At 42.4% G+C, this 26,404-nt stretch overlaps 1 protein-coding gene across 2 annotated transcripts in view; it reads left to right on the top strand.

Moving 5' to 3' along the window:
• Nucleotides 1–26,404, top strand: part of FOCAD (focadhesin) — a 165,892-nt gene that overhangs the window by 97,566 nt on the left and 41,922 nt on the right. For both annotated transcript variants that reach the window (XM_060237221.1, XM_060237222.1), the window contains exons 18-24: nt 1,362–1,445; nt 3,528–3,666; nt 6,365–6,553; nt 9,715–9,836; nt 22,181–22,273; nt 23,576–23,664; nt 25,244–25,285. In XM_060237221.1, coding sequence (XP_060093204.1) covers nt 1,362–1,445; nt 3,528–3,666; nt 6,365–6,553; nt 9,715–9,836; nt 22,181–22,273; nt 23,576–23,664; nt 25,244–25,285 — 758 coding nt within the window. The remainder of the gene's footprint in view (nt 1–1,361; nt 1,446–3,527; nt 3,667–6,364; nt 6,554–9,714; nt 9,837–22,180; nt 22,274–23,575; nt 23,665–25,243; nt 25,286–26,404) is intronic.

Below are 26,404 nucleotides of genomic sequence, written 5' to 3'. Positions count from 1 at the left end.
TTACCCTCACAACTGTGAGGTTGGTTAGGCTGGAGTGAGTGACTACCCCAAGGTCACTTCCATGACCTTGGCATTTGACTCTGAATCTCCTAAAGCCTAGTCTGACACAGGCTCTCGGGTATGTCCCATGCTGCCTTGCGCCTTAGCCTCAGGCACCAGAATGCTTTGAGAGCTTGTATGTATAGCTTGTGGTAAATTTCTACTTTCCATTTATTATAACTCATTATGGGAATCTGAGCCACTGTGTCATGAATATCTCCACCAGGATTTTTTTTTCTTGGAAAAACAGGTGCCAGAACTCTCGAGGGAAATGAAGGAGAAATACACGGGATTCTTTGAAACAATATTATTTTCATGTGCTATGGACTTACCTCTGCTTTAAAGCATTTTCCAAATTTTAGACATGTCACCAGCTTCCTCAGTTCTTTCTTGGGTCTTGATTTTGGTGCCTAGTTGAAGTAACAGTGTTTTAACATACTTTGTTGGACCAAAGACTGTTATTCTCCCTCGTGCCCCTCATAAACCTTTAGACATTTTTTTGAGAATTTTGTTTCTACAAAGAGGTTCCAACACTTTTGTTCCCCCACATTCCCCCAGAAAAAAAAGCTCTGATGCCCACCAACAATCCATTTTCTATGAGGGTGGGGAAACTTGCAGCATGACTCATATGATTAATTGTATCAAATGATACAGGTAGGAATTATAAATTCACTGTGTATTGAGTTTGTGAGATCAACAAGGAATCATTGTGAGAGGGCAGCTGAAACCTTTACTTCTTTGCTGAGGATGGGGGAAAGGGCATTGCATTTTGACTTTCCCAGCTGTATTATTTTTGTCTGCTTCAGTAAATTACAATCCTTAGTTATTTTGCCAAGTATGTGAAAACGGAAGAACAGTTTAGTTACATACTTCAATATACATGAAGCTGCCTTATACTGAGGCAATTGGTTCATCCAGATCAGTGCTGTCAACTCTAGTAGCAGCTCTCCAGGGTCTCAGGCAGAGATCTTTCACGTCACCTACTGTCTGGTCCTTCTGAATAGAGATGTTGGGGAGTGAACTTCGGACTTTCTGCATGCAAAGCAGAGGCTCTTCCACTGAGCCACAGCCTCTGCCCTAATTCTGTGTGTGTCCATAAAATATATAATTTGAACCTCAGTCCAGAGGTTATCTCCCCATAATACAGCAGTATTACCAGTGCCTACAGGAAACTGTATGCAAGTTTATAGGGATTCACTGGTTTGTTCACATCCACTTTCTTTGAAATTACTGTGCTTTTTTCCAAGTATTAGTGAGGAGACAGAGGCGTTTGTTTTTTTGCTCTTATATAGCATGTGCTAGCCATATTTTTCTTGTTTTAGGATCCTCTTGTGGCCAACTCTGCATACAAATCTCTCTCTGAATTTGATTCTGAAGAACACACCATTCTTCATCTTCCTGAAAAGGTAGACATTCATTTCTTTAAATATTGATGTTGAATGATAACTTGTCAGAAATGCAAAGAAATGGGGAAAAGGAAATTTTCTGGAAATAGATGTCAAAAGAAACCAAATTTGATTTGCTTCTGGATTTCCTAATTATTAAGAGACTGGATATTGTGCTATACGTTTATGTGACAGAAAGGAATTGCAATATTCTCATGAATAAAGAGTTTCCCTAGAGTATTTTTTTGAACAGGCCAGCATGAGGAGGGAGAAGATCAAGACAACAAACTGAAAGAAAACCATACCGGTTGTGGTAGCAGTCTTGCATCTGGGCTTAGATTCAAAATGTAAAAAAGTGTCCCTCAAATAGCATATTCTAAACTTCTTTTTTAGATCCAAGTCATTCACAAGATGTTTTATGAACGTTGAATGAGCGTCACATTTTAGGTCCTTTGATGCTTCCATATTCTGAGCATGTTAGTATGATACCCATAATGCAGAACTAAGGAGCATCATTTCAGATTTAATAGATGGCCTGAGTAAAAACATTAATTTAATGTATGTGTGGGTAGCCAATACTAAAAAGTATCTGTATAGAAGTGCTTTAAATTTGAATTGGAAACAACAGTGTTTGTATCAAGTCATGCCATTCCTTCCATAGAATGGAATTTCCATTTGAGGAAGAGAGGGTGATCTGGGGGCCTCTCTTTAACCCTATACTTTTCCTGAGGGTCTGCTGATCCCATAAACTAGGGGTGGTCAAACTGTGGCTTGGGAGCCACATATGACCATTTCACACATATTATGTGGCTCTCAAAGCCAGTTTGGTATAATGGTTAAGTGTGCGGACTCTTATTTGGGAGAAACAGGTTTGATTCCCCACTCCTCCACTTGCAGCTGCTGGAATGGTCTTAGGTTAGCCATAGCTCTCCCAGAGTGGTTCTTGAAAGGGCAGGTTCTGTGAGAGCTCTCTCAGCCCCACTTACCTCACAGTGTAGGGAGGAAGGTAAAGAAGATTGTGAGCCATTCTGAGACTCTGAGATTCGGAGTGAAGGGCGGGATATAAATCCAATACCATCATCATCTTCATCTTCTTCTTCTTTTCTTCTTCTTCCCCATTGGCCAGCTTGGAGAAGATATTTGTCTTTTTAAATCACTTCACCAAGCCGAACCAGCCAGTGGCTTGGATAATGCATTTAAAGTTACTTTCTTTCTACCTCTCTCTTCCTCCCTCCCCTCCTCTCCCCTCTCCTCCCCTTCCCTCTGACTCGCAAACATCTGATCTTTATTCTATGGCTTTTACTTTAAGCAAGTTTGGCCAGCCCTACCATATACCAATTTTGGGAGAACTCAGTGGGCTGTACCCTGACCTGAATAGCGCAGGTTGGCATGATCTTGTCAGATCTCAGAAGCTAAGCAGAGTTGGCTTTGGCTAGTACTTGGATAGGACACTTCCAAGGAAGTCCAGTGTTGCAATACAAAGGAAGGCAATGGCAAACCACCTCTATTAATCTCTTGCCTTGAAAACCCTACAGAATCCCCACTTTGACTTGATGGCATCAGTGGATTGCAGCAAAAGGAGGAAATAGGGAAGCCCTAATGTTAGCAGTTCACAGATGGTTAGATACACACTAAAGTATTTTAATAGCATTTGTTGTGGTCACTTTTATGTAATAAACAGAATAATAATGTGTGTCTTGAAAGATGAGTGTAGTAGCAGGAGGAAGACAGGAGAGAAGATGCCCCTCATCTCTGTAAATTGTACACTTGTCTGTACTGTGCTGTTGTACTCCTAGCCAATATCTTAATTGTTTTAATTACACCAGAGTTTTATATTTTTAGGGGTCATGTACTTATTTCTGATTTTGTATTGGAAACTGGCAAATAGGTGTGGCTGTCAGGCATTCTAATGATGATGATTACTACACTGATCTCACGGCACTGAAGAAAAAGTCATAGTTTAGCTCTCCAAAATGTATAGTACTCAGTTGAGAGGATTTCTTGCCCTAGTTTTGACTTAACTGAGACAAACTTATTTCCTAGTTTTCCATTATGTGTTATGTCTTTCCCAATGTCTCTCTTTTTCATTGCTGTCTTTCTCAGGCAAGACCAGAACTGGACCAACAAGAAGATGTGGATGTCAATGAACAAGAGGAGGAGGAAGAGAAAGAGGTTGACCTTTCTGTTCCTGGTTCCTCATATATCAAATTGTTGTTACTCACACCTCCTCCTGTTTTGCCAGGTATATATATTCAGAAACTAGTTTCTCATTAGGTGAGATATATCATCATTTTACCAGCAAATAGTAGTTTCTTGGCATTACTGTTAAGTGACCAGATTAGAAAGTAATGTTTTGTTAATACAGACTCAGTTGTATTAAATGATTAAATTTTGATAAGGGAAGTTTCACAAACATTAAAGAGTTAAGCATCAAAGAAATATGGCAGATGCATAAAACATAATAGTGGGAGCCAAAGAGCTTTATTTATTTATTTTATTTTATTTATTTATGATTTATATCCCGCCCTTCCCACAAAGATGGCTCAGGGCAGCTCACAACAGATAATAAAACAAAATTGAATTAACATTTAAATATATAAGCAGTTAAAACAGTCAAAACATTTAAAACCTTAAAACATCAAACCTTATAACAGTATAAATAGCAAGAATCTGGTAAGCTACATTAGTTTCCCATATCAGTTAGGTGTAAGCTAACCGGAAGAGGGTTGTCTTACAGGCCCTGCGGAACTGAATAAGGTCCCACAGGGCCCTCACCTCCTCCGGTAGCTGGTTCCGCCATGTAGGGGCCATAACAGAGAAGGCCCTGTCCCTAGTCAATTTAAGGCGGGCTTCTTCTGGCCCAGGGATAGTGAGAAGGTTTTGGGTTCCCGACCTCAGTACTCTCTGGGAACATGTGGGGAGAGACGGTCCTTCAGGTAGGCAGGTCCCAGGCCATATAGGGCTTTAAAGGTAATAACCAGCACCTTGTACCAGACTCGATAAGAGGGCATTGCAGTAGTCCAACCTCGAGGTGACCGTAGCATGGATCACTGTTGCTAGGTCGTCGCGATCCAGGAAGGGAGCCAACTGCCTTGCCCGTCTAAGATGAAAAAACGCAGACTTGGCAGTGGCTGCTATCTGAGCCTCCATCTTTAGGGAAGGCTCCAGTAGTACCCCCAGGCTCTTGACCCTGTCCGCCGCCATCAGCGGCGCACCGTCAAAAACTGGCAAGGGGATTTCCCCACCCGGTCCCCGACGACCCAAGCTGCAAGTAGAACTCCTCTTGTGGAAAAGATTTTTCTTGTCCCTCTTGTTCCCTGTGCCCCCTCCCCCAAGCAGCTCCTGAAGGTTGAGGGGCCCTCAGGAATTGCATGAGGTGGTGTGGGGGTCTGGAGTAGGTAAGAGGAAACAGCGCTGTTGTGCAAGTGTCCTTCTAAAGTGGCAGTCTGGATCCAACCCACTCAGAAAATGCAGCAAAATATGTCAAGGTTGCTTACTCTAGGCAGAAAGCTGAAGCCAGTCTATTCAGAAGTAGGTCCCATTTTAGTCAGTAGAACTAAAGTGTTCCTAGTATTAGGAAAGTGTTCCTAGTACTGCACCCCTAATATGTTGACACTGTTAACACTGTGTTAACATGTGTTAACACTTTGGAAGAGGAGGCCACACAGTGGAGACTAGAAAAGGTTGGTTGCCACCACTTAGAGGAATATTATGTTGTCCCAGTTGTTTAGCAGATAACAAGAAGGAAATCCTGTGTAAACTGGACAACCCCCCCCAAATGTATAGCTCAGATACCCTATAGTGCCAAAACATCCTTGGTTTTGCTAACACTTTCATTTGTTTCAGTCTGTCAAGCAAAATTGGCATCTTATTTGTGGGAAAATGCCTGTTTTCCCGTAAATATTGGATTCACTTTCACAATGCCCCCCCTGCTGCTGTTAAAAAGAAATGAAAATTAACAAAGGGGGGGGGGTTAAAGTGTTGGGAGAAAGGAGGTAAAACTTACAAAGGCGTTCCAGAATTGTCCTGGATTCTGTTAACTGATTCCCTGACACTTTGTGTATATCTGGTTTACAGGAGTGAGCGGGCACGTGATCTTTCATCCCCAGGCTTGCTGCATTTCATAGGAAAACCAGCCATTGTATCTGGTGCAGGAGAATGTGCATCAAAGCCATGGGCCTAATGCGAAACAGTTGTTGTTAACTCCTCCCCCAACCTTCAAAAAAACCCCTTTTCATTATATAATAAAAAGCACTAACAGGCTCGTAAACCTAACAGAAGTTGCTGTGCTGTCTTGCAGCTCATAGTGAGGAAGAAATAACTGTGCCAGGGACCCCGGTGTGCAGGGCCGCTTTGCCTGAACTCCCATAGTTACTTTCACAAATGCAGCACCATTTCTTTAATACTTTACAACTACAGAGGTGAACTCAGCCAGAGTTTAAAAGCCCCATATCTGAAGTTCGTGATCTAACTTCACCTATCGAATTCTCTGAAATGTTTATTTAGATTGCTGTATTTTAAGTGGCAAGAAGCCTCCAGTGGCTGTAGGTGGGGTTTCTTCTCAGTGCTGCATTGGCCAAGGTAAAGGTCACCTCTACTCCTGTCATTCCGTACTGGTGACCTAGGCCCAAGGATCAAACAAAGGGTGCATTGATCAGCGTATAAAACGGCTCTGACTGCTTGTTTTTTCTTCTGAGCTTGAACATCTGACACCATTTATTGAAGGTTTCCTGAGGTGACGTTTTGAGTGGGAGGTGAATGTGGAACTTTCTCAGGAGTTATGAAAACCATGACCTTCGAGCTGTCAGCTAAATATGGAGTTACCACTTATTTCACCATAACATTCCCCGATAATAGCTGTGGTTCCATGTCAGTTGGGTGGTTCTGGTTTCCTCAGTCAATCACTTTCTTGTTTTCTTTCCATCTCCCTTCCCTTGAAGCATTTGAAGAGTTTGCAGCATCCCTGGTGAAACAGGAGATGGCCAGCATGCCTCGTGGAATATACCATTCTGCCCTGAGAGGAAGTGCCGTTCGGTCAGATCAAGGGAAGACTGTATCAGGAGTCCCAAGCTTCATGATAAAAATGTATGAAAGGAACAAGCAGCCAGGGCTGAAGCCTGGCCTTGCGGGTGAGGTTCCCTTTGTAATAGCCAAATCTTGGTAGAAAATCTTAGGAATGGATGAATGGTGTTTACCTCAGTGCCTTAGTAAACTTATGTTTGTGTTACATAAGGCACTTTTTGAGCCTGGTTAATGATTGTCTAGCTCAGGGTTGTCGAACTCACTTGTTACAAGGGCCAGATCTGATGTAAATGGGATTTTGTAGGGCCACACATATAACAAAGTGTAATTCCAGGTAGTGGAGGTATAAACTTTATAAAGGATACAGACAAACACAATTAAAGAGATTGTTTTTTTTACTTAAAATATAAACACACTTAAAACTTTTGCAATATTTTGTTTAACATAGAAAGGTGGGGAGATAGTGGGATAGGGCAATGCAATTTTAAAAATAAAACATCAAGAAAAAACATAAGCCTCACAGCAGAAACTAAAAATATAAAATGCTCTGAGTCTGGGAGAACATGAAATTGCTGGGCATTGCAAGCTTCTCCCCCCAACTCGCGGGGTCTACTCAGATTAGCAATGGCTCTCCCTTTGTCCGTGAGTTCCCAGGTGCGGCACCAGTTCTCAGGTCCATTCAGCAGAGACAAGCTGGCTCAGAGCATCAACCCTTTATTTACAAGGAGACCACTACAGCAAGCAACAGCTTCAGCTGACCTTACAGATGCTGGAAAGTGAAACTACTTGAGCACCAATCCATTGAAATACATTGCAGCACAAAGTTGCAAGGAAAATGCAGAATGAATTTTCAGAGACCTTAATGGAAAATCCATTTTGCATTTTCTTTGCAGCTTTGCAAGCCAAGAAGAGCTTCTTGCTGAAGCAGGCAAAGACAAAGCAGAAGGAGCTGGGAACTTTGACAGTAGGGTTGCCAAGTCCGACCTTGGGGCAGTAGGGACTCCATTCATGCACACTTTGTGTGCACACTGCGATGATGTCACCCAGAAGTTATGTCATCACGCAGGGCATGTTGCTCTGAGGACGATCTGGGATTCTGGTTAAAACTCTGGTACCCCAAATGCTAGAGTGTCCCCAGTGCGGCATGCCCTGTGCGATGATGTTCTGGGCACATTGAGCAATTTGGGGGCGGGAATCCCCCTGGCAGCCTGCTCCATGCTGGCGGCTTGGGGGCTCCCAAACCAGGGGATCCCCCACCCCCAGCAGGATGGCAGCCCTATTTGGCACCCTCAGAGCTTCAAAAGCGAGGACTGGAGGGGGAGGGGGGACAAAAGAGCCACAGGCCTGACTAAAGCCCTGGGCAGTTCAGTTGTGTCCCGTGGGTTATAAGGTTGACACCTCTGGTCTAGCTGTAACAGGAAAAGTCACCTTCAAGGCACCTCCACATAGCATGACAAACCTTTTTGTCATGTATAAAAGCTGCTGTTTCCCCACAGATCAGCAGAATTCCAAGGGGGTTCAGGTTAATGAGCCCACTATGAAATAATCTCTTAAGTGATGAAATAGTTGAGGAACAGATGGCACTCAGGGATTACCTGGAGAGGAGGCTAGCCAGAAACTTGCAGAATCCCGTAACTGGGATTGACTGATCCAGCCTTCTGAAGCCTAGAAGACTGAGAAGTACTACTTCCCTGCTTCTCCCTTTAGCCTAGAAATCTGCTACTAGATCCCACCACTGTGGTCTTGTGAGCCTCGTTATGTGCTGAGGGGGAAAGGACCACCCATCTGTATAGTAATGATATTCATTGTGGCAAGTCAGTGGGTGGGCAGGTTTCATCCATGATATATTTTGGGTATTTTTTATGTATTTACAGCTGGTTTTAGTTCATTTATACCCCTCCTTTTCCCCTAGTGGGGAATCAAAGTGGCTGACATCGTTCTCTTCTCCATGTTGTCCTCACAAACAACCATGTGTGGTAGGGAAGGATGAGAGTGTGTGACTGACCCAAGGCCACCCAGCAAGCTTTCACAGCAGAGTGCGAATTCGAAGCTGGGTGGGTCTCTCGGATCCTAAGTTGACAGTCTAAGCAGTGCACCACTGTGGCTTAATATGACATAGTTAGCACATGCCTCCAGTGATGCTAAAATGTGTCAAAGGCATGTAGTAACCTGCCTTTAACCCTAGGAACAAGGGGGAAGAAGAATAAGTTATATAAATCGATGATGCATCATTGATGTCAAAGGATTTTCTGAATTTTATTGTTGAAGTTTGCATTTTAAATTTGTTAAGTGAAAGAAAATTCAGCCGTTCTGCTGCTAAATTAAAGATGATACTTGTTCAGTTCCCAAATTCTGCAAATTAAATTTTAGAATCTAAAGTGAAAATTATAAAAATTAAAGATAGATTGAAGACAATTGACAGTAGTGTATTGATTTTTTAATTCAACATATTGTGAGCTCAGTGCTTTGAAAAAGCTGCATAATGGCCTATGCATTAGATTGAATGAATACATCTAAATAATTCATTTGAAAAAAAATTCAATAATCACAAATGCTTCTGATTTTGGCAGTGCTTTGAACTGAATGGTTAGTTATGAATATGTCAATGAAGAGACTTACCTGTGCCTTTTGATGGTAATGTAAGGGGGCCTGAAGAAGCAGCAGTGGGTGAGTCTGAATGTTGAGATGGTTGCGTTTTGATGGCCTCTGTATTGCTTTCCTGGCAGTGGCTGGGAATCAGGAAACTTGCAAGAGAGAGAGACTTCTGAGAGTTCAGGTCTAGTGAGCCAAGGGATTTGGAGATGCCATTTCTCCTCACTCCCTTCACTGGAGATGGACTCTTTCAGAAGGCATGGAAGCCAAGAAGCTGAGAAATGTAAGAAGTCAAGGAGCAAGGGACACTGAGGGAGTATGGAAGCCAGTTGAGAAGGACTTTTATTCTTCCTGGAACAAAGGAAGAGAATAATGCAGTGTAGGCCTCCTGCTTTCCACACTGAGGTAAAGCCCTTGGGTTCTGGCACTGTTGCAGAATATACGGTCCATGAAATAGCTGCACTTTTCTGGTGACTTTTCAGCTTTTTGCTTTCTTCCTTTAAGCAGTACTGAATTTGCCAGCTGTTCTTATATTATGCAAATGAATTGCCAAGGTGCTTCGAATTCATCAAAACCCTATTAACTTTTTCCACTTTGTGTTGCCATTACAGTTAAGTCAAAACATAACCTTCAGTTTGGTTATTGCCAGTAATCTAATGTGGTGTTTTTCTTTTAGCTGGCATGTTGCTGTGTTACGATCTTCCAGTCCATGTGGGCAAAGATGGCAAACCTATCAGTCGATTTCTAGCCAGTAGGGGGCGCAATTTCCAGCAGATGTTAATTGCTCTCATTCATGAGGTAAAACATTGCCGGTTTCCCTTCTTTTTGTGCAGTCATTCTATGTTATTTTGTTTCCCAACCTGAGCTTGTGTCTGCTAATTAGGAAATAGTAGCTGCAAGCTGTGTGATGTTGTAATTTACTCTTAATTAAGTAAACTTGCTGTGAGAAACAATTAAGTAAAATGGAACATATAAATACATCTAATAAAATACTCTCATTGCTGAAATGTTTTCTCCGAAGATCATTGGTATAAATTGAATCTGATGCTTTTCCCCCTTGAATTCTTCTTAACCATTCTGCCTAATCTGGCTACAGTGCTGTCAAATTGGGCTTGTCTGGAAAACAATTAGAATATAGCAACCCAGGGAGTGACCCTTACCTCCTCGTTACTGTAATAATAGCTGAGCATATCTCTTAGCCCAGAGTGCCGGGAACAACTAATTACATTGATGTATGTAACTGACTGTGCTAAGGTTTTGTAACTTTGGAGCTTTAATGTCCTGTATGAAATGTAGTTGGGGGTGGAAAATAAGCAGTGAACATCATCTAATTAATCATTATAAGTGAGTCCTTGTTATAGACTATTTTCATTAAATAGAGCAGTATGGCAACTGTCTTTGGAAACTGCCAACAGCAGGAGTGCAGGTTGGAATGGGGCCTGTGAGTGTAGCTATGTTGGTATCTCGAATGTGATTGTGTAGCATTACAGGAGGTGGCATATATCTCCAGAAGAAGGCTCTGGTCACACATCATAAATATAAATGATAGCAATATTTATATCTATCCTGGCTTTTATTTGACGGCTATAACAGGAAAATGGGAATATTTCATCCATGTCAGGGGGAAAGAGTGTTGTCATGGGTGCTGGGGGCCCTGCAGAAGAAGCCGAGCCTGCAGAAGAAACTGTGCCCCTGCCACCTGCACCAGTGCCCCTGCCTCCTGCTGGAGAAGATCCAAGCCCCCCTGCCTCGCCCTCTCGGGTGGCTCGTGTGCGTGACCGCCTTCGTCAGGACCTCAGGGATTGGAGGAGGGTGGCACGCTCACAAGCAAGACGCTCCCTGAGCCCTGAGTTTTGAAAGGATTCTGGCCCTTCTAGGAGTGAGGGTGCTTGAGTCCCAGCAGGATCCTGGCTGCCCCCTGAGTCAGCAATTAGCCCAAATGGGCAACAGACAGCGGAGGGCTGTATAGCTGTAGGCTTTGAGAGAAGGCTTTGTGGAAGCAACTAGTCATCTACCTGACGTCCTTGCATCCACTTCGGCTTTTGACTTTGGACCTCCTGACCTTGGCTTGACTTCTGGACCCCCTGACTAAGGCTTCTGAACCTCTGACCTACGATACCTGGACGACGATTTGGCTTTGGCACCTTGGACACTCTTGCTCACGGGTTATAGACCTTGGACTGCCCCTGGACTTCGCCTGGCCTGGCCCCAGCTCGTGACAAGTGTCTCTGTTAATGTTTCTGGAAGGAGTTTTACTGAAAGCTTAAAGTACCTTTAGGGTACTACTGCATTTATGAAGCTAAGCAACCAGGAATGGTGGAATGATGCTTCACTACACTACTTCCCTAATGCACACCTTGGTTTATTAAAGTAACAGGTATGCTGTAACCAGGCTTAGTTACAGAAGTTTGTTGTTAATGGAGCTACTGAAGATTTCCAGAAGAGACAAGAGTGATGCTAAATAGGTCAAAAGGGTTTTTCATCTTTGTGTGTAATTAGATGTTGCAGAGGATACATGGTTGCTGCTGAAAACAAAAGTCCGGCATCTTCCCCTTTCCTCCATGCAATAGTTAATGAAACTTATCATATGACATGATGACATCATGCTTCCATGATGATTCCAAAATCATTGGCTGCTGTTTATGGAGGCTGTAACTTTTATAATACAGTGATGTCCCATTATGCTTTCAGTGTTTTTGGACTTAGGAAGCAGGAAGGAGGAGAATGGAGGTGCTGGTTTCAGTGGCAGGCACACATCCTCTGTAATGCTGAGTTCCAACATAACTGCGCCAGACTACTTTTGAAATAGTCCCATTACGAAAGGGATGATGTCTGTAATAAAATGTTCTGATTTTTGGCAAAAGAACATTAAACTTAGGACACTATCATTCATGGAACAGTGACATATAGCAAATGCAGATGTCTTGGTTTTCCTGTATGTATCAGGGAAGCTGGGAAGCTGCAAAGTAAACATGTGCTTTTATCATAGATTATGTGACAAGTGCAATGGTTTTCCTGCACAGAAGGAATATCCTGTGTAACACAGTACCAGTGGAAGGCTGATGCAAATACAGCTGGTTCCCCCCCCCCCCCACCATGTTAAATGTAGCTTACTGAATGATACTGATTCCCATGTTGCCAGTTCTAGAGGAAAGAGGGTAGCATGAATGAGTGTTGACCATGACAGAACTTACCTGGTGTAATGTAGAGCAGAATGTGGGGTTTGGTCTTCCACCTCCAACTCCCTTGTCAAAATGCCTTTCAGGCAAAACTAGTCGCCAACCCAAATCAAGCCTTATCGATGTTATACATCTGTCTCCCAGTTGGAGCCCTTGATCAGTACAATTAGAATCTACATACTCTTTAGTCTTCCCTTTCTTCAGAGAATTCTTGGGTTTGGTTTAAATTAGTCTTCATTTCTGTGGTTTTCTCTTCTCCTTAGAATTAGGAAAGCTTTATTCTTTACCTCTCAAAAGGTGCTCATCTGTCTTTGCATTCCAGAACCTTTAAGATTTGTGTTTTGTCTGGTACTATGTTTTTCTTTATTTATTTGATTTCAGCTTGGCAGGCATTCAGAAAATCCATGTACATTTTTGTGTTAACTTTGAGACGGAACAAAAAAAATTGAGAAAATAAATGAGAGTCCTGAAAACTCAAAAGTACAGTTTGTTACTATGTTGTGCACAGTAATTTTTCTGCAGGATGGGAGGAGTTAACAGAAACCATAATTTTCTTGCTCCTGATATTAAATGACTTAGTAAAAGGTAGCTTGAAATGCAATTTTACCCTTAGTCTGTTTTCTAATGTTTCTTTGGCAAGAAAGGGGAAGGCAGCATCTGGTAACTGCAGGCATAAAATTTGTGCGCAGGCTATAACTGCTTTTGTTCCATTTGTTTCCCATATCCTCCTGGGCTTCCACTGCCATCCTCCAGGGGTTATTAAAAAAAATCACTGCTTTATCAAAATGAAAGTGAGGCAAGGAAAATGCATATACACTTGATAAGCAGTTATTTAATTTTCAGAAGGAAAAAAATGGCATGAAACAATGTATGCTGCTAATAGCATTTTGGAAGCCCTACAGCAAGGCATCTTTGATGGGACTTAACCCAAAAGCACAGCTCATCAAGCATTTGGCGGGGGCAGGTATGTTTTACTGGACCCTGCTGTAGAGGAGGGCATGACCTGTTCTATTTATATTTTGAAAATGTGTCTTTCATGTCTTACAAGATTTTTAAATAAAGGATGAAACGGAGCTTGTATCAAGTTTGTACTGGGACCAGAAAAATGGTGATAGGTCTTGTCTGGAAAAGGGGAGGTGGTATATATGCCAGCTGGGAATTCTCTTTACCTTTGACCTTCTTGAGTGCTCCAGGCAAAGTGAGAATGGAGTACAGATGGAGTAGCGACTTCTTTCCCATACTTAGCCTGCAGACTTGGGTTTTGGAACTCTTTCCCAGGTAGCTTGTTGAAGTCTCAAGTAGCCTAGCATACAACTTTTCCTCAGAATTTCATGCATGTGTGTTCATGCTAATTATTACTTATGTTAATTGGAGACAGGAGGCAATAATCTAGCATAATCTGACTGCACTGTACTGTTAGCGGATAGTTAATTTCCATGTTTTAAAACATTTTTTTGGAAGTATCCCTTTAACGTTATAAGACAGTGCAGGTTTGTAAATGCCATGTGATACAATTTCTAGTAGTTCATGAAATTACTGGAATTAGTGTTATGTAACATGAAATCACTAGGATCTGACCCATGTTTCTCAGAGTGTGGGATGCTGTATACCTGGCAACTCCATTAAAGACCATGTAGCTGGCCATGGTAGTTATGAGATGGCTGATTTCCTATTCATATTAATCTATTATTGTCACCTCAGAATGAAGTAAGACCCATTTGGATCAAAAGCAATTGGAAAATACCTTATTTCATAAAAATGGATCAAGCCTATATTGGAAACAGGATTAGTTATTATACCTTCCCTCCCACCCTCGCAAATTACTTATTCACACGCTACTTGTTTTAGTTGGATTGGTGTTTTAAAGTAGAGTATTTATCTTGAATTCCAGTCCTACTCTTTTTGTTACATTTTAAAAAAACATGTAGTTTACAACTGTGCTGCTTTAAAATCTTTAGTACTTAAACTTCTTTGAGATGTAAATATCATATTGCATTGGTATGGGCATTAAACTGACATGCTTAATGCTAAAAATGCTTAATGTAAAACATATTTTGCATTTGAAATATTTCCTGGTGTTTAGCATCAAATGTCTGTAGAATGTTAAACATTCCTAGAAAACCTTGCTTAGCTGTTAGACTTGATGTAAATACCTCGCAAAAGAACAGTGGATTAGAAAAGGAATCCAAACATGTGGAGACACAGAAATGCATCATTAGAACATGAGGGAATGTTTCAATTTTTTATATGTCTCTCTCTCGGCTTGGCTTCGCGAACGAAGATTTAAGAAGGGTGCAATAGTCCACGTTTGCTGCAGGCTCGCTGGTGGCTGACAAGACCAATGTGGGACAGGCAGGTCCGGCCACAGCGGCTGCAGGGAAAAGTCTGATTTAGGGTTGGTCCTGTAGCAGTGCGATTCTTCCTCAATCTCCTTTTGTCCTCAAGACCAGCTATGCGTGCGTTCTCAAAGGAAGAGATAGCCTGGTGGATGGTGTGCCTCCATGCTTTGCGATCTGAGGCTAGGTCAGACCACTGGTGATGGTTGATGTGACAGGTGCTAAGGGATTTCTTCAAGGAGTCCTTGTACCTCTTCTTTGGTGCCCCTCTATTTCGATGGCCGGTGGAGAGTTCGCCATACAGGGCAATCTTGGGAAGGCGGTGGTTTTCCATCCTAGAAATATGCCCTGCCCAGCGCAGCTGCGTCTTCAACAGCAGTGCCTCGATGCTGGTAACCTCTGCCCGCTTGAGGACTTCAGTGTTGGTCACAAAGTCACTCCAGTGGATGTTGAGGATGGTGCGAAGGCAGCGCTGATGAAAGCGCTCAAGGAGTCGCAGGTGATGACGGTATAAAACCCACGATTCGGAGCCATAGATGAGGGTTGTCATCACAACCGCTTTGTAAACATTGATCTTTGTGCCTTTTTTCAGATGCTTTTATATGTAACATTCCTTGAAAAAATGTTTTTGATTTGTGTTAAAATATTTTTAAACATCATGGAATCTAGTACTAATCCTACAAACAAATATAAATAGTGACTGCTAAAATATATAACCTGAGTTATCAGGCCATGCATTTTGTGATGGTTCAGGTGTGAGTAGTGAGTAGGGGCAAGAGGTAAAGTGGAGACAACCTCGCAAGTGGCCTCTTCCCTTCTACCAGCTCATCCAAAAAAAGACTGACCCTTCTGCTCTCAGGAAGAAATGGGCCATTGCTGCATTAGAAAATGGCAGCACTTGCAAACAGCTGTCTTGCTCTAATGTTAAACCAGCAAAGTGATTGAATGTGGGCCAAGTCACTGAACAGATCTACACTAAAGTTGTGTCACCTTTATTATATTAGTTTAATTGTCCTAGCTTCCCTGCAAGAATCCTCGAGTTCAATATTTTTAGAATATTCTGTTAGTGCTCCAAAGCCTTCTTTCACAGAATTACATTTCAGGAATGATTACGAGTAGCCCAATCCAGACATAAGTGGCGGCCGGCTGTGGCATAACTGTTGCGCTGCTAGTGGACTTCCTGAAGACTTCGGCATGCTGGAGTGTGGGGAGGGGAGAAGCATAGCTTGCCATGAGGGAGATGGTTACCATGACAACACCACTGGTGTAGGTACGCAAGGGAGGCAGAGGCAGCCGGAGGGGAGGGCTAGCCCACTCCCCCATTGGCCAGTCCTGGCGCATGCGCCGCAGCTCATGACAGTCAGGGATGGGGAGAGGCAGCCCTGGAGAGGCTGATAGCCATCCCCAACCCGCCTCCAAACAGAGAACGGAGCCAGTGATGGGTAGACCATCAAAGGAGAGACGTCCCACCAACACAAAGAGGGAACAGGAGTCAGGCAGGGCACGCGAAGCCTGGCTTGGTGGCGAGGCGGGGGTGGAGGCAGGACAGGCCCACACAGGACCACAGAGAGGCTGTCAATCCCCTCACACCCTTCCACTGTCAGAGACTCTGCCAATGGCAGGCAGATGGGCAGAGGCATGCGCAGACAAACAGGAAGTATCAAGTGCAGGAGTTCGCTGTCATAGACAGCAGCTGGAATGTGTGTCTGGGAGTAAGCAGGCCACCAGCACCCCCACCAGAGACCCCCTGTGTTGCCCAGACACCCCCTGCCATGTGCACGGAACACCTCCCCCGGGAGCCGCAGAACTCAGAGTGCATCAGCCTCAGAACTCAGAGTCTACTTCATCAGCCCCCCTTTGTGCCCTGTGCACAACAGCCCTGTGGGTTCAGGTAGGCTGTCAGCCCAGGCAGGCTGAGGGGTGGCAACCCCCCTCCCCTGTCCAGCCACATGGGGGCAGCATGACAGCTCATAGCCCGCTCCCCCCCCAAGAACCAAGTCTGCCCACCCTCCCAGGCATTCACTTGGAGAGGCCACTGACAGAGTGGGGGTGGGCTGCCCAGGGAACGTGCAGCAGTTGCCAAGCAGGAGAGACAACAGAGGGCACAGCTCAGACTTTATTTTTCCAGAACAGAGTGCAACAGTTTCCTTGGTGTGTGCTGGGCAGACTCACCGTGGGCGGGGCTCCATTCAGAGCTGTGTTCAGAAACAGCTGAGGGCGTGGCGGGGGTGGTGGTGGAGCGACACATGTGGAAGCCTCTGTGTTGGATTCCTACCTGCAAAAATGGAGACAGAGAACACCTGCAGGGGCGCCAGCTGGAGGAGCAGGCTGCGTTTCAGCCGGGCGCTCTCTTAAAGGGACAGTCTCTGACACATCTCCCCACATCAGGGTAGCTGCCACCCCTCCATGCCCTGCCAGGGGTTGGAAACACGGCAGAGGGCAGATCAAGGGAAGGGCGCAGGCAGCAGCACTGCAGAGCAGAGCCAGCAAATGCCCCCTGCCGGAGCCCACTGCCTGATTCAAGTGCCAGGGACACTTGCACACGGAGCTGTCGAGAGCAAGGGAAGGGGGAGGAGAGTGGGGGGGCACAGTGCAACTTACCCAGCCATGGGGTGGCGCATGCCCCATTTCCGCCGACACGGAGGAGGATACACCGGAGTATCTCTCCCTACCGCTGGCGTAGCAGTAAGTCCGCCTCCAGAGCGCTGTAAATTAGTTTAAATAGCTTGCGGATATACCTTGTTTGTTACAAAGTGTAACACATACCCACAAAACTATCTGTCTTTAATATTCTAATATTTTTTGAGCATAAGACAAAAATTTGTGAGATCAGCTAAGGGTATGTCCTGTGTGAACAATGAAAGACTTCCCAGCACATTCTGATTTCTTTCCCATGTGTAGTGCTTGTTTTCATGGTTACTCCAGGTTGTTTCAAAGGTCTTCCAAGAGCCTTCCTTGACTGGCTTAAGTAGGTCACAAGTTTGGTATTTGCAAGGTTTCCAAGATGGTCAAAGATCCCATTGGCTTATGAACAGTTCACTTGCAGTGCTCAGGAAGGTCGGAGGATCATATCCTATCAAATTGAATAGCTATTTTAGTTGGAAGATGTCTTAAGTTGAAGGAGATTACTCCAGCCTAAAGTTGGATACTGGCCAGTGTGTGAAATTTGCATTTGTATACTCTGCCTCCTTGAGTTAGCTGATGGTTCCTTGATTTTAGCCGCCCCCCCCCCCCCCCCAAATCCTGGAGATAGAATGGAGTTCTGTTGTGAGATCATTTTTTATTAACCAAAGTTTCTGGGGCAGGGACATGGCAAGATGGCCTTTGATGACAGTGTGATGTCACTTCTTGGACAAAACACCTCTTTAGGAATTTGTTAAAACCATAATTTCCATTGATTCCTAGAGAAGACTGATGTCACCTACCATTCAAGAAAGGGCCTTGGTTGTGGTGCCAAAATTGTGGAACTCCTTCCCCGTGAATAATTTCTCCTCTTCTGTCACTATTTTCAGCCAACTTTTTAAAATTTCATCTGGCACTCCCTCAAAGGCCTCTTCTTCCTGCCCTGTGTTCTAATTGCTGGGTCTGTATGTTTTTTGTTTTTAATAGGTTTTTATTATGTGTTTCGTAATGCTCTGTTTTTAATTATTGTCTTGGAGGCCCTGATTGGACAGAAATGAGGAAATATAAATTTTGTAAATAAAATAAATATTACTCCCCCACCCCTGTACTAGAATAGGTTTCAGAATTGCAAGTCTTCTCCTCCCTGCTCATTTTGACCTGCTTTTCTCCTGATCCCCTAACTATGTGCAAAGCAAGGAATAGACGTTTCAGCCTTTTCCTTGCAGCCGACTGAGCCCAATGAAATTTTGTTCTGAGGATCAGGTGACCCTAATGAGTCAAAGTGCAGGTCTGTAGTAGGAGCGGAGGAGAATCCCATCAGATGGAAGTGTCTTTTTGTCATTAAGCAGACTTTAGGATGCTTCCTGCTTTCTGGGAGGTGGGATCTCAATTTCACCTGGATATTGAACTCTTGCTGATAAGCATTTGATGACACATTTGTATTTTATTGCATATCTGCAACTGCTTGACATCAGGGCATCTTTGGCCTTTGTATGGATTCTCTGTCATGATTTTCCAGTTATCTAAGAAACATAATATTTTTTTGCTTAAAGCCATTACAACCATTTGTAATGCTCCCTTTTGTGTCATTTCATTTATTTGTTTCCTGTGCTTACACATCTTTTGAAATATTTTTATGAAACCTCATTAGTACTGTAAAGCTTCACAAAGAGACTTTCACATATTTCCAAATAAACTACTTCATTTGAAGTAACTAAAGACAGGCTTAGTGTTTTAATAAGACTGCCTTTTGAAGCTTGTTACTTACAAAGAAATCTACGGAGGCTGCACTAAATGTAAACATGAAAAATAAAGGTTACTTTGGGGCCAGTGGAAATTAATTGTCTTTCACTAGATAGTATTTTGTAACCAGGGATTATAAAGTAGATTGTGTCATTGGGGACTAAAGACTTAGGTGTAATTTTCTTGGTTATAAATAGTGGCTTGATTTATATATATAAAAGGATTACAGTTGAAAATTTTTGAATACTGTATAATTAAAACATGCAATTAAAAAGCATATTTGTATTTTTAAAAATTAAGTGTTTCATCTGGGCAGAGACATGAGAGTTGAAATTTGTGGTCTGATGGTGAATCAGTGTCTAGGTATACTTCACTCCAATGTGATCATGTGTGATGTATTGTGCATTCTTTGTGTAGAGATTGTTGTGCAATACACAATGTTATGGGCACATTTGAGGGGTGCAAAACACTCTTCCAGTACAGAATTTTCAGCTCAGGTAAGTAACTGAACCTGGACCAAAATGGGTTCAGACATATCGTGCTGAGAGCAAAAATTTTACATCCTATTGTGTTTAGGTCTCCATACCAGATTGCAATAATAACAGTCATGTCCCTCTGGAATAGTTCTCTGGACAATATTCTGTTGGTGGTGTATAGTATATGACAACAAGAATAGATTAATATGTGAAACATCTGCTGTACGTTTTTAAAAACTTGTTTCCCATGAGAGTGAGAAAAATGTGATTTCAGTAAACAGTGGTCTTTTTAAAGCTTCAAGTTTCTGTAATTATTGAAGTGATTGAATAGCTCATCTCCTGATGCTGTTATATTGTTTAACAAATAAGCTTTTGCGTCTGTGTAAAGTACTGTCAACTCACAGCCGACATATAGTGACCCCAGCAAAGGGTTTTCAAGGCAAGTGAGAAGCAGAGGTGGTTTGTCATTGCCTTCCTTTCCACAGTTTTCCTTGGAGGTTGCCCATCTAAGTACTAACCTGGGCTGACTCTGCTTAGTTTCCGAGATCTGATGAAATCGGGCTATACTGCACCACCTTCCCTCCAAATAAGATGTTGCAGAATACCTTTTTTAAAATACCAGAGGAAGAGGAGATTGGATTTATATCCCACACTTAGTCATAGTCTCAGGATGGCTTATAGTCTCCTTCCCCTTTTCTCCCCACAACAGACACCCTGGGAGGTAGGTGGGACTGAGAGCACTCTGACAGAACTGCCCTTGAGAGAACAGCTCTGAGAGAGCTGTGACTGACCCAAGGTCACCCAGCTGGCTGAATGTGGAAGAATGAGGAATCAAACCCGGTTCTCCAGATTAGAGTCCACCCCTCTTAACCACTACACCAAGCTGGCTCTCCATACTTGAGAGAGAGAGAGAGATGTCTTTAAAATAGCAATGACAGCCAGGATGACACTGCAGTGACTCATATCTGGTTTGTACTTCCTCTGATATGCTGTTCCTGAGGGCAAAACAGCCCTTCTTTTGTTTAGGTTCAGAAAGCTGTATAAGGCAGTGCAATTTAAAATGGTATTTCCATGTTAGATGGTCTTTGTTTTCATCAATCTGTGGGGTTTAGATTTAAATTGGACCAGAGCTGTGTGTGTTTTGGGTGTTTGGATATAATGGTATGTTCTGTCAGCTACTGGTATAAAGATTTAAACAAATGGAAACTGAAGTTGGAAGTTGTTAGATAAAATGTAGAATATGTACGATGAGGGAAATCTTCAACTTAATTTTACATACAAAACACCAAACCTAGTAGCACAACAGAAATACTGATAAGAGTCTGTCTTTCTGACACTGATATCTTTGGCTTGTTTATTATATTCAAGTTATATTGACTTGGAAACCAGCAAGATTTAATAACTTGTTTTTAATGGGCTCCCAATGGCTGTCGTGACAGTTTTCAGTGTTTTTGGTTGAGGCCAACAGTAGAAATAATTGGACATCGGAAACAAAAAACTAATTCTTATGCCTGCCATAGAATATTATGAGACATAACAATGCACAGCAGTCATTTTAATTACAGTGCTCTTAAAGAAAAAGAAAAAAGCTGTAGGCTTTGAAGTGCCACTGCCAAACAAAAAAGATCCTGAGCAGTAGATTTCTTTTAAGCTGCTGTAATAATGACAGTGTATAACCTAGGAAGGCAGTAGTTGTGCAGTTTAGATTATTTTTAGAAGTGTGTGTACACTTCTAACACTGCCTCAGGAACACAACAAGAGAATTTTTGGTGAAGTTATTTTTAGTCAAAAGATAATTTTTGGCAAAGTTACATTGAGTCAAAAGAAAGTTTGAATTTGTTTCCCAAGATCAGCTTTGCAGTTTTTGATAATTTTTGTGTGTGAGAGAGATCATTTTTTTACTGTGCTCTGAGTAGGTGGAGTTCACTAGGTTAAATAAATTGATTTTCCTGTGTGAACTCTGACTGAGATGTAAAGAGCTACTGTTGATGCCCAGGGAGATTTTTTGGAACCATGAATCCTCATGCTGTATCACAACTTGCCTCTTCTGTTTTCATCCACCCCTCAGCATGGGAGGCTATTCATTGGCCAAAACAAGTCCAAATGTTACTCAGGCTTGTAGAACTTGTGCAGTTTTTAGTATTCCAGACTGCACATTACTGAAACCCTGTGAACCTGATGTAACCTTTCTAGTAGCCTTTTTAAAAAAGCTACAAGAGTTTCAAAGCCCAGTGTGCTGATTTCAGCATAAATGGATATGCATGTGCACATATAACAGACTCAGGCGCCAACAAGGTGCTACAGCTCACTCAGGTTAGGACATGGGTGCTTGTCCTTGCTGTCACACAGAACAGGGCATCTTGCCTTAATAGCACCCTGTTGTTCTATTCAGCTCTAGAGCTCTGCTAGGGTGAGAAGGGGAGGTATCTTCTGACTTTCCTCTCCCATAGTTTTTGCCAGCCCAGTTTGCCCCTTTTCTGGATCCATGTGTCTTTCTCCTCCCCCCTTACAGCACCATGGAGTAACAGAATGCTGTTAAGGTAAGATACCCTGTTCTTCTGTGTGACAGCAGTCACATTGGGCACCTGTGTCCCAACTGGTGTAAGATGGCAACATCTAGTATGAACCTCAGTGGGTGGGATCCAGTGGCTTCCTCCTCTTGGAGAAAAGCTTCTCAGTTAGAGGAAAGTGGTCACTGGATTTCAGGTTCCAGTACCTGCAACATCTGTTCTTTGTGTTCTGTTGTTTCTTACACTGCGAATCCTTTTTTATGTCATGTCTTGCAGGTAAACATTCAGCCTTCAGAGTGGCATCGCTCTCTGCTGCTTCCTCAATCTTGGGCAGGATTTATGGAAAGAACTTTTCATGCAGCTTTGCAAGTAAGACCAGCTCGTTTGAGGGTAGAGTATGTGCACACGTGAGTCATTTAGGATGGGGATGGGGTGGGCTTTGATTGTAATAAATAAACCTCCCTGCTTTATATAAGATAAGGCAAAAGAAGAGCTTCATTTTTTCAACATAAAGCTTTCAGGAGAGTTTAATATCTCTCTTTAATATCTTATTGATTGATTTATTATATTTCTATCCCGCTCTCTCCCGCAAGCAGGCTCAGGGTGGTTCTTTTTCACCATCCTGCTCCCCACCCCTCCACAACAGCCCATGGCTTCTCTGACTAATGAGTTCCCATCTGGAGACTCTGTATAGGAATAAAGATGTAAAAACTTCACACATTGTGCATGGCTTAGTTGAATCCATTGATCACAGCAATGACAAATCAAAAAGAATAATTGGAGCTAATCCATTGGAAACTTATATTAAAAAACCATTAAGATTTTTGCAAGCAAGGACATTTATAGCCAATTGTGGCATTTCAGTATATCCACAAACTGAGAAGGGGTAAAACCTAGCATTTCACTTAACTTTTTGTTGGGGTTTTTTTTGTGAATAATGCTTTTGATTTTAGTCTACTTTTTAAAAATCCAAATTTACCTTCTCAGTAAATGGAGAAGAGGGAGAATGTCTTTCTCAGGGCTTTTTTTAATAGAAAAAGCCCTACAGGAACTCATTTGCATATTGGGCCACACCCCCTGCCAGCCACATTTATGATGCATATAAAAACCCCCGCCATTCTTCAGGTCACAGCCACCCATTTAAAATACATCTCATGAAATGATCTCTTTCTATTCTCCTGCTGTCTTCAGTTTGGAAACTTTCTTCCTTAAATTCCAGAGGCAGTTTGCTTAAAAATGTCTGCAATGAATTTCAACAAATCTTTTAAAAATGATTAAGACAAGATGAACTATGGTAATAAAACAGGAAATAATGATGCTGAACAATACTCTTGGCAGGTTTCGGTTAGCTGGTACTCCTGTTAATAGTTGATTTACAAAAGCCTACCTATGTACAAAAATGACTTCATAATCTAGAGTTTTAAGTAATTAATGGGGCTAATGATATTTTTAGTGCTTCTAGCATAGATACATCTTCATTCTTCAAAACTAGAATTCCGTCACCTAACACATAGTTTATTATGCAGGAAGGGCTCATAAAGAACAATTTGATTTGATCATGGAGCGGACCTTGGGGGAAAGGTGACATCTGTTATGCTAGTGTTCCCCATAGAAATCTCTGGATTACTACCCATGTAAGGTCTCCTGCTGATTTATGTTGTGATTGTGCAGGGAAGGCAGGCGGAGCTGGAGATGCAGTTAAAGCATGGAAGAGAGGGGCCTGAAGAAGTGCAATACAAACAATTTACAGCCTGGCTTTGGTAAGGGAACGTCTGTCTGCTCCTCATCACTTGAAATGGTGGTGTGTAAGTGGGGAAAAGAGCAAGGAAGACACTTCAAAGGACTTTAAGCTGCAAGTTTGACTGACTGTCAGTGTTAATGATGAAAAACAGATAGGATTTTTAGCTTGAAGGGAAATGGCAAGGACATGTGAGTGAAGGTAACTTTATTTGTTGGTAACTCTCCTTTATTTGGTAACATGGTAGTGGCAGTGGATTGGAAAACCTTACTTTGCTTTGGTGTAGAGAACTCTTCCCTAGAGAATGCCCAAATAAAGATGGAAAAGGAATGCATCTTTTAAAGCATCAGCATTGTATGATACTCTGGCTTAAAGGAATGCTTATCCTGTAATTTTAAAAAATTACATCTAGAGTGTGGGTGTGTATATTCCATCCCTCCCTCTATCTAGCTATTTCTCTTAAGTATGGAAAGCTAGCTTGGTGTAGTGGTTAAGAATGGTGGACTCTAATCTGGAGAACCAGGTTTGATTCCTCACACCTCCACGTGCAGGTGCTGGGTGATCTTGGGTCAGTCACAGTTCTCTCAAAGTTGTTCTCTCAAGAGCAGTTCTGTCATAGCTCTCTCAGCTCCACCCACTTTACAGGGTGTCTGTTGTGGGGAGAAGAGGGGGAAGAGATTGTAAGCTGCGCTGAGACTCCCAAGTGAAGGGTGGGATATAAATCCAATCTCCTCCTCCTCCTAACTCTCTAGCTATCTCTCTAATCTTCATTAACTGTATAAAGAAGCTTGAGATTGTTTGGCAAGGAAACCATGGGATCATCAGTATTGTTAACTGGCTTCCAAACTGCCTAGAAACTTGAAATTAGGATAAACGCATACTCCGCAACATCATGACTTCTAGGAATGATCTTTTTTATATAATGGGAATTGAAGTAAATACTTCATATGATAAGAAACTTCCGTGTACCGTCTATAAAGCTGAAAATCCATACACATGTAGCTTAAGATGTTCTGGTCAAAACTTTATTATCTTACAACTGAAGCTACTTCTCCAGCCCATAACAAGCCAAGTCACAATACTGTGTTATGGGAATTCCATTGTCCCTTCACATACCACCCACTTGAATCAGACCTGGATTGCTGGAAGTTTGGTTTCTGCTAGTTGCTTGGAATGTGTATCTATGCCTCCGGGATGCAAGTTCCATTTACTTTGTGCGTGGATATGTATGCAGTATCTATGTGTATATACATCCTTCTCTCACACACACACATTGCAAGAGTATGCTGTCTCCCATACATTACAATATTTTGCTTGCAAGGACCGTCTTTATTTTTGTTATGGCTAGAGCATTAAGTATGGAGCATCTTAAAGTGCTTTATAAATATTATATGTTATTATACTGACATACCTCCTTTTAGAGTAAATGGAGTATTAGGATTTCAATAAAATGTATACAATACCACCAGAGCTTCAGCATAATAAACAGAGCACGATTCAGAGAACCTCATTAGGCATGCTTAAGGGCTTGTGTGTGTCAAGTGGGACATCTGAATTATTTTCATTGAAGCTTCGTGATGCTTATTTTTCTCTTTTCTCAGGGTCAGAGATATGCTGACTGATGTAATCAAGGGTGCTTCAAAGTAAGATGGGTTTTTTTTTCCTCTCTAAAGAGGGTAATTCTATTTCTTCAGGCTGTGCTTATCAGAATGTAGTGGCAAAGTCTGTTTTAAGGAGATTCTGTTATCTTGATACAGAGGACCTCTTGGAAGGGGAAGAACTTCCTTGCCTTGGTTTAGTCCTATCTTCTTTAAGGTAGCAGTGAGCCTTATGGAGGAGGACTCATTTAGAGCTGAGGGGAAGCAGAAGGTAGCATGTTTCACACACACACACACACACACACACCCCTTTGTCCTGCGAAATACTTTCTCCATCCCTAATGACATCAGAGTAGGGAGAAAATTTCCACCCAATCTGAGTGAGTCTCTTCCAGCCCTCATTCTGATTTGGGTTCACTGAGTTGTCATGTAGCCAAATATGATTGGCTGTGTGATGGTGATGCTGATGCAATCCCTCATTGGCTGCAGTCAGTTTAGGAATAAACTATGGTTGCTGATATTTAAATGGCATTAATACTGGGGAAAGACCCAGCCATGAATGAATCTGTGACCCATAATGAGCAGGAAAAAAATAAGTGGGGGATAGTTTCATTAAATTTTCCACCCCAATGCATTTTGCTGTGAATATTTTTAGTGAGTGAAAAGTCAGTGTAACCTTGGTTTCTTCTGCCCTCCTTGCTGATATGAGGTCCAATTGTCACATGAAAGTGGAGGACCTAAGTCTTTACATGTGGCTCAAGTCTAAACCTTCTAAAGCATTGAGGGTGAATATGATTTAAACACCAAGTGATATAGATAGAGGTATGAAAATTGAACCATCCTCCTGCTTGCTTGTTTTCCCCTTCAGTCCATGCTCTTATATTTTTTTTGCTCTCCAGGTACTTTATGATCAGTGTTCCCTCTAAGCTGAGTTAGTGTGAGCCTCTAAGCTGAGTTAGTGTGAGCGTTTTTTAGCCTCAGTACACACATTTTTATCCTAGCTCAGGAAAAATGGCCCCAGAGAAAACTAATTTATGCAGTAACTCACAACTTTAATGCCAGTAACTCATGAAGTAGAATTTTTGCTCACAAGACTCCACAGCTTAGAGGGAACATTGGTTATGATAAATGAAGTTAGTGCGATAGGGAAATGAAAATAAGGGG

This window comes from Heteronotia binoei, chromosome 4 (genome assembly GCF_032191835.1).
Source record: "Heteronotia binoei isolate CCM8104 ecotype False Entrance Well chromosome 4, APGP_CSIRO_Hbin_v1, whole genome shotgun sequence".
Taxonomy (NCBI): domain Eukaryota; kingdom Metazoa; phylum Chordata; class Lepidosauria; order Squamata; family Gekkonidae; genus Heteronotia; species Heteronotia binoei.
The sequence above is the reverse complement of the archived record's forward strand: the minus strand, read 5'-3'. Positions and strand labels throughout refer to the sequence as shown.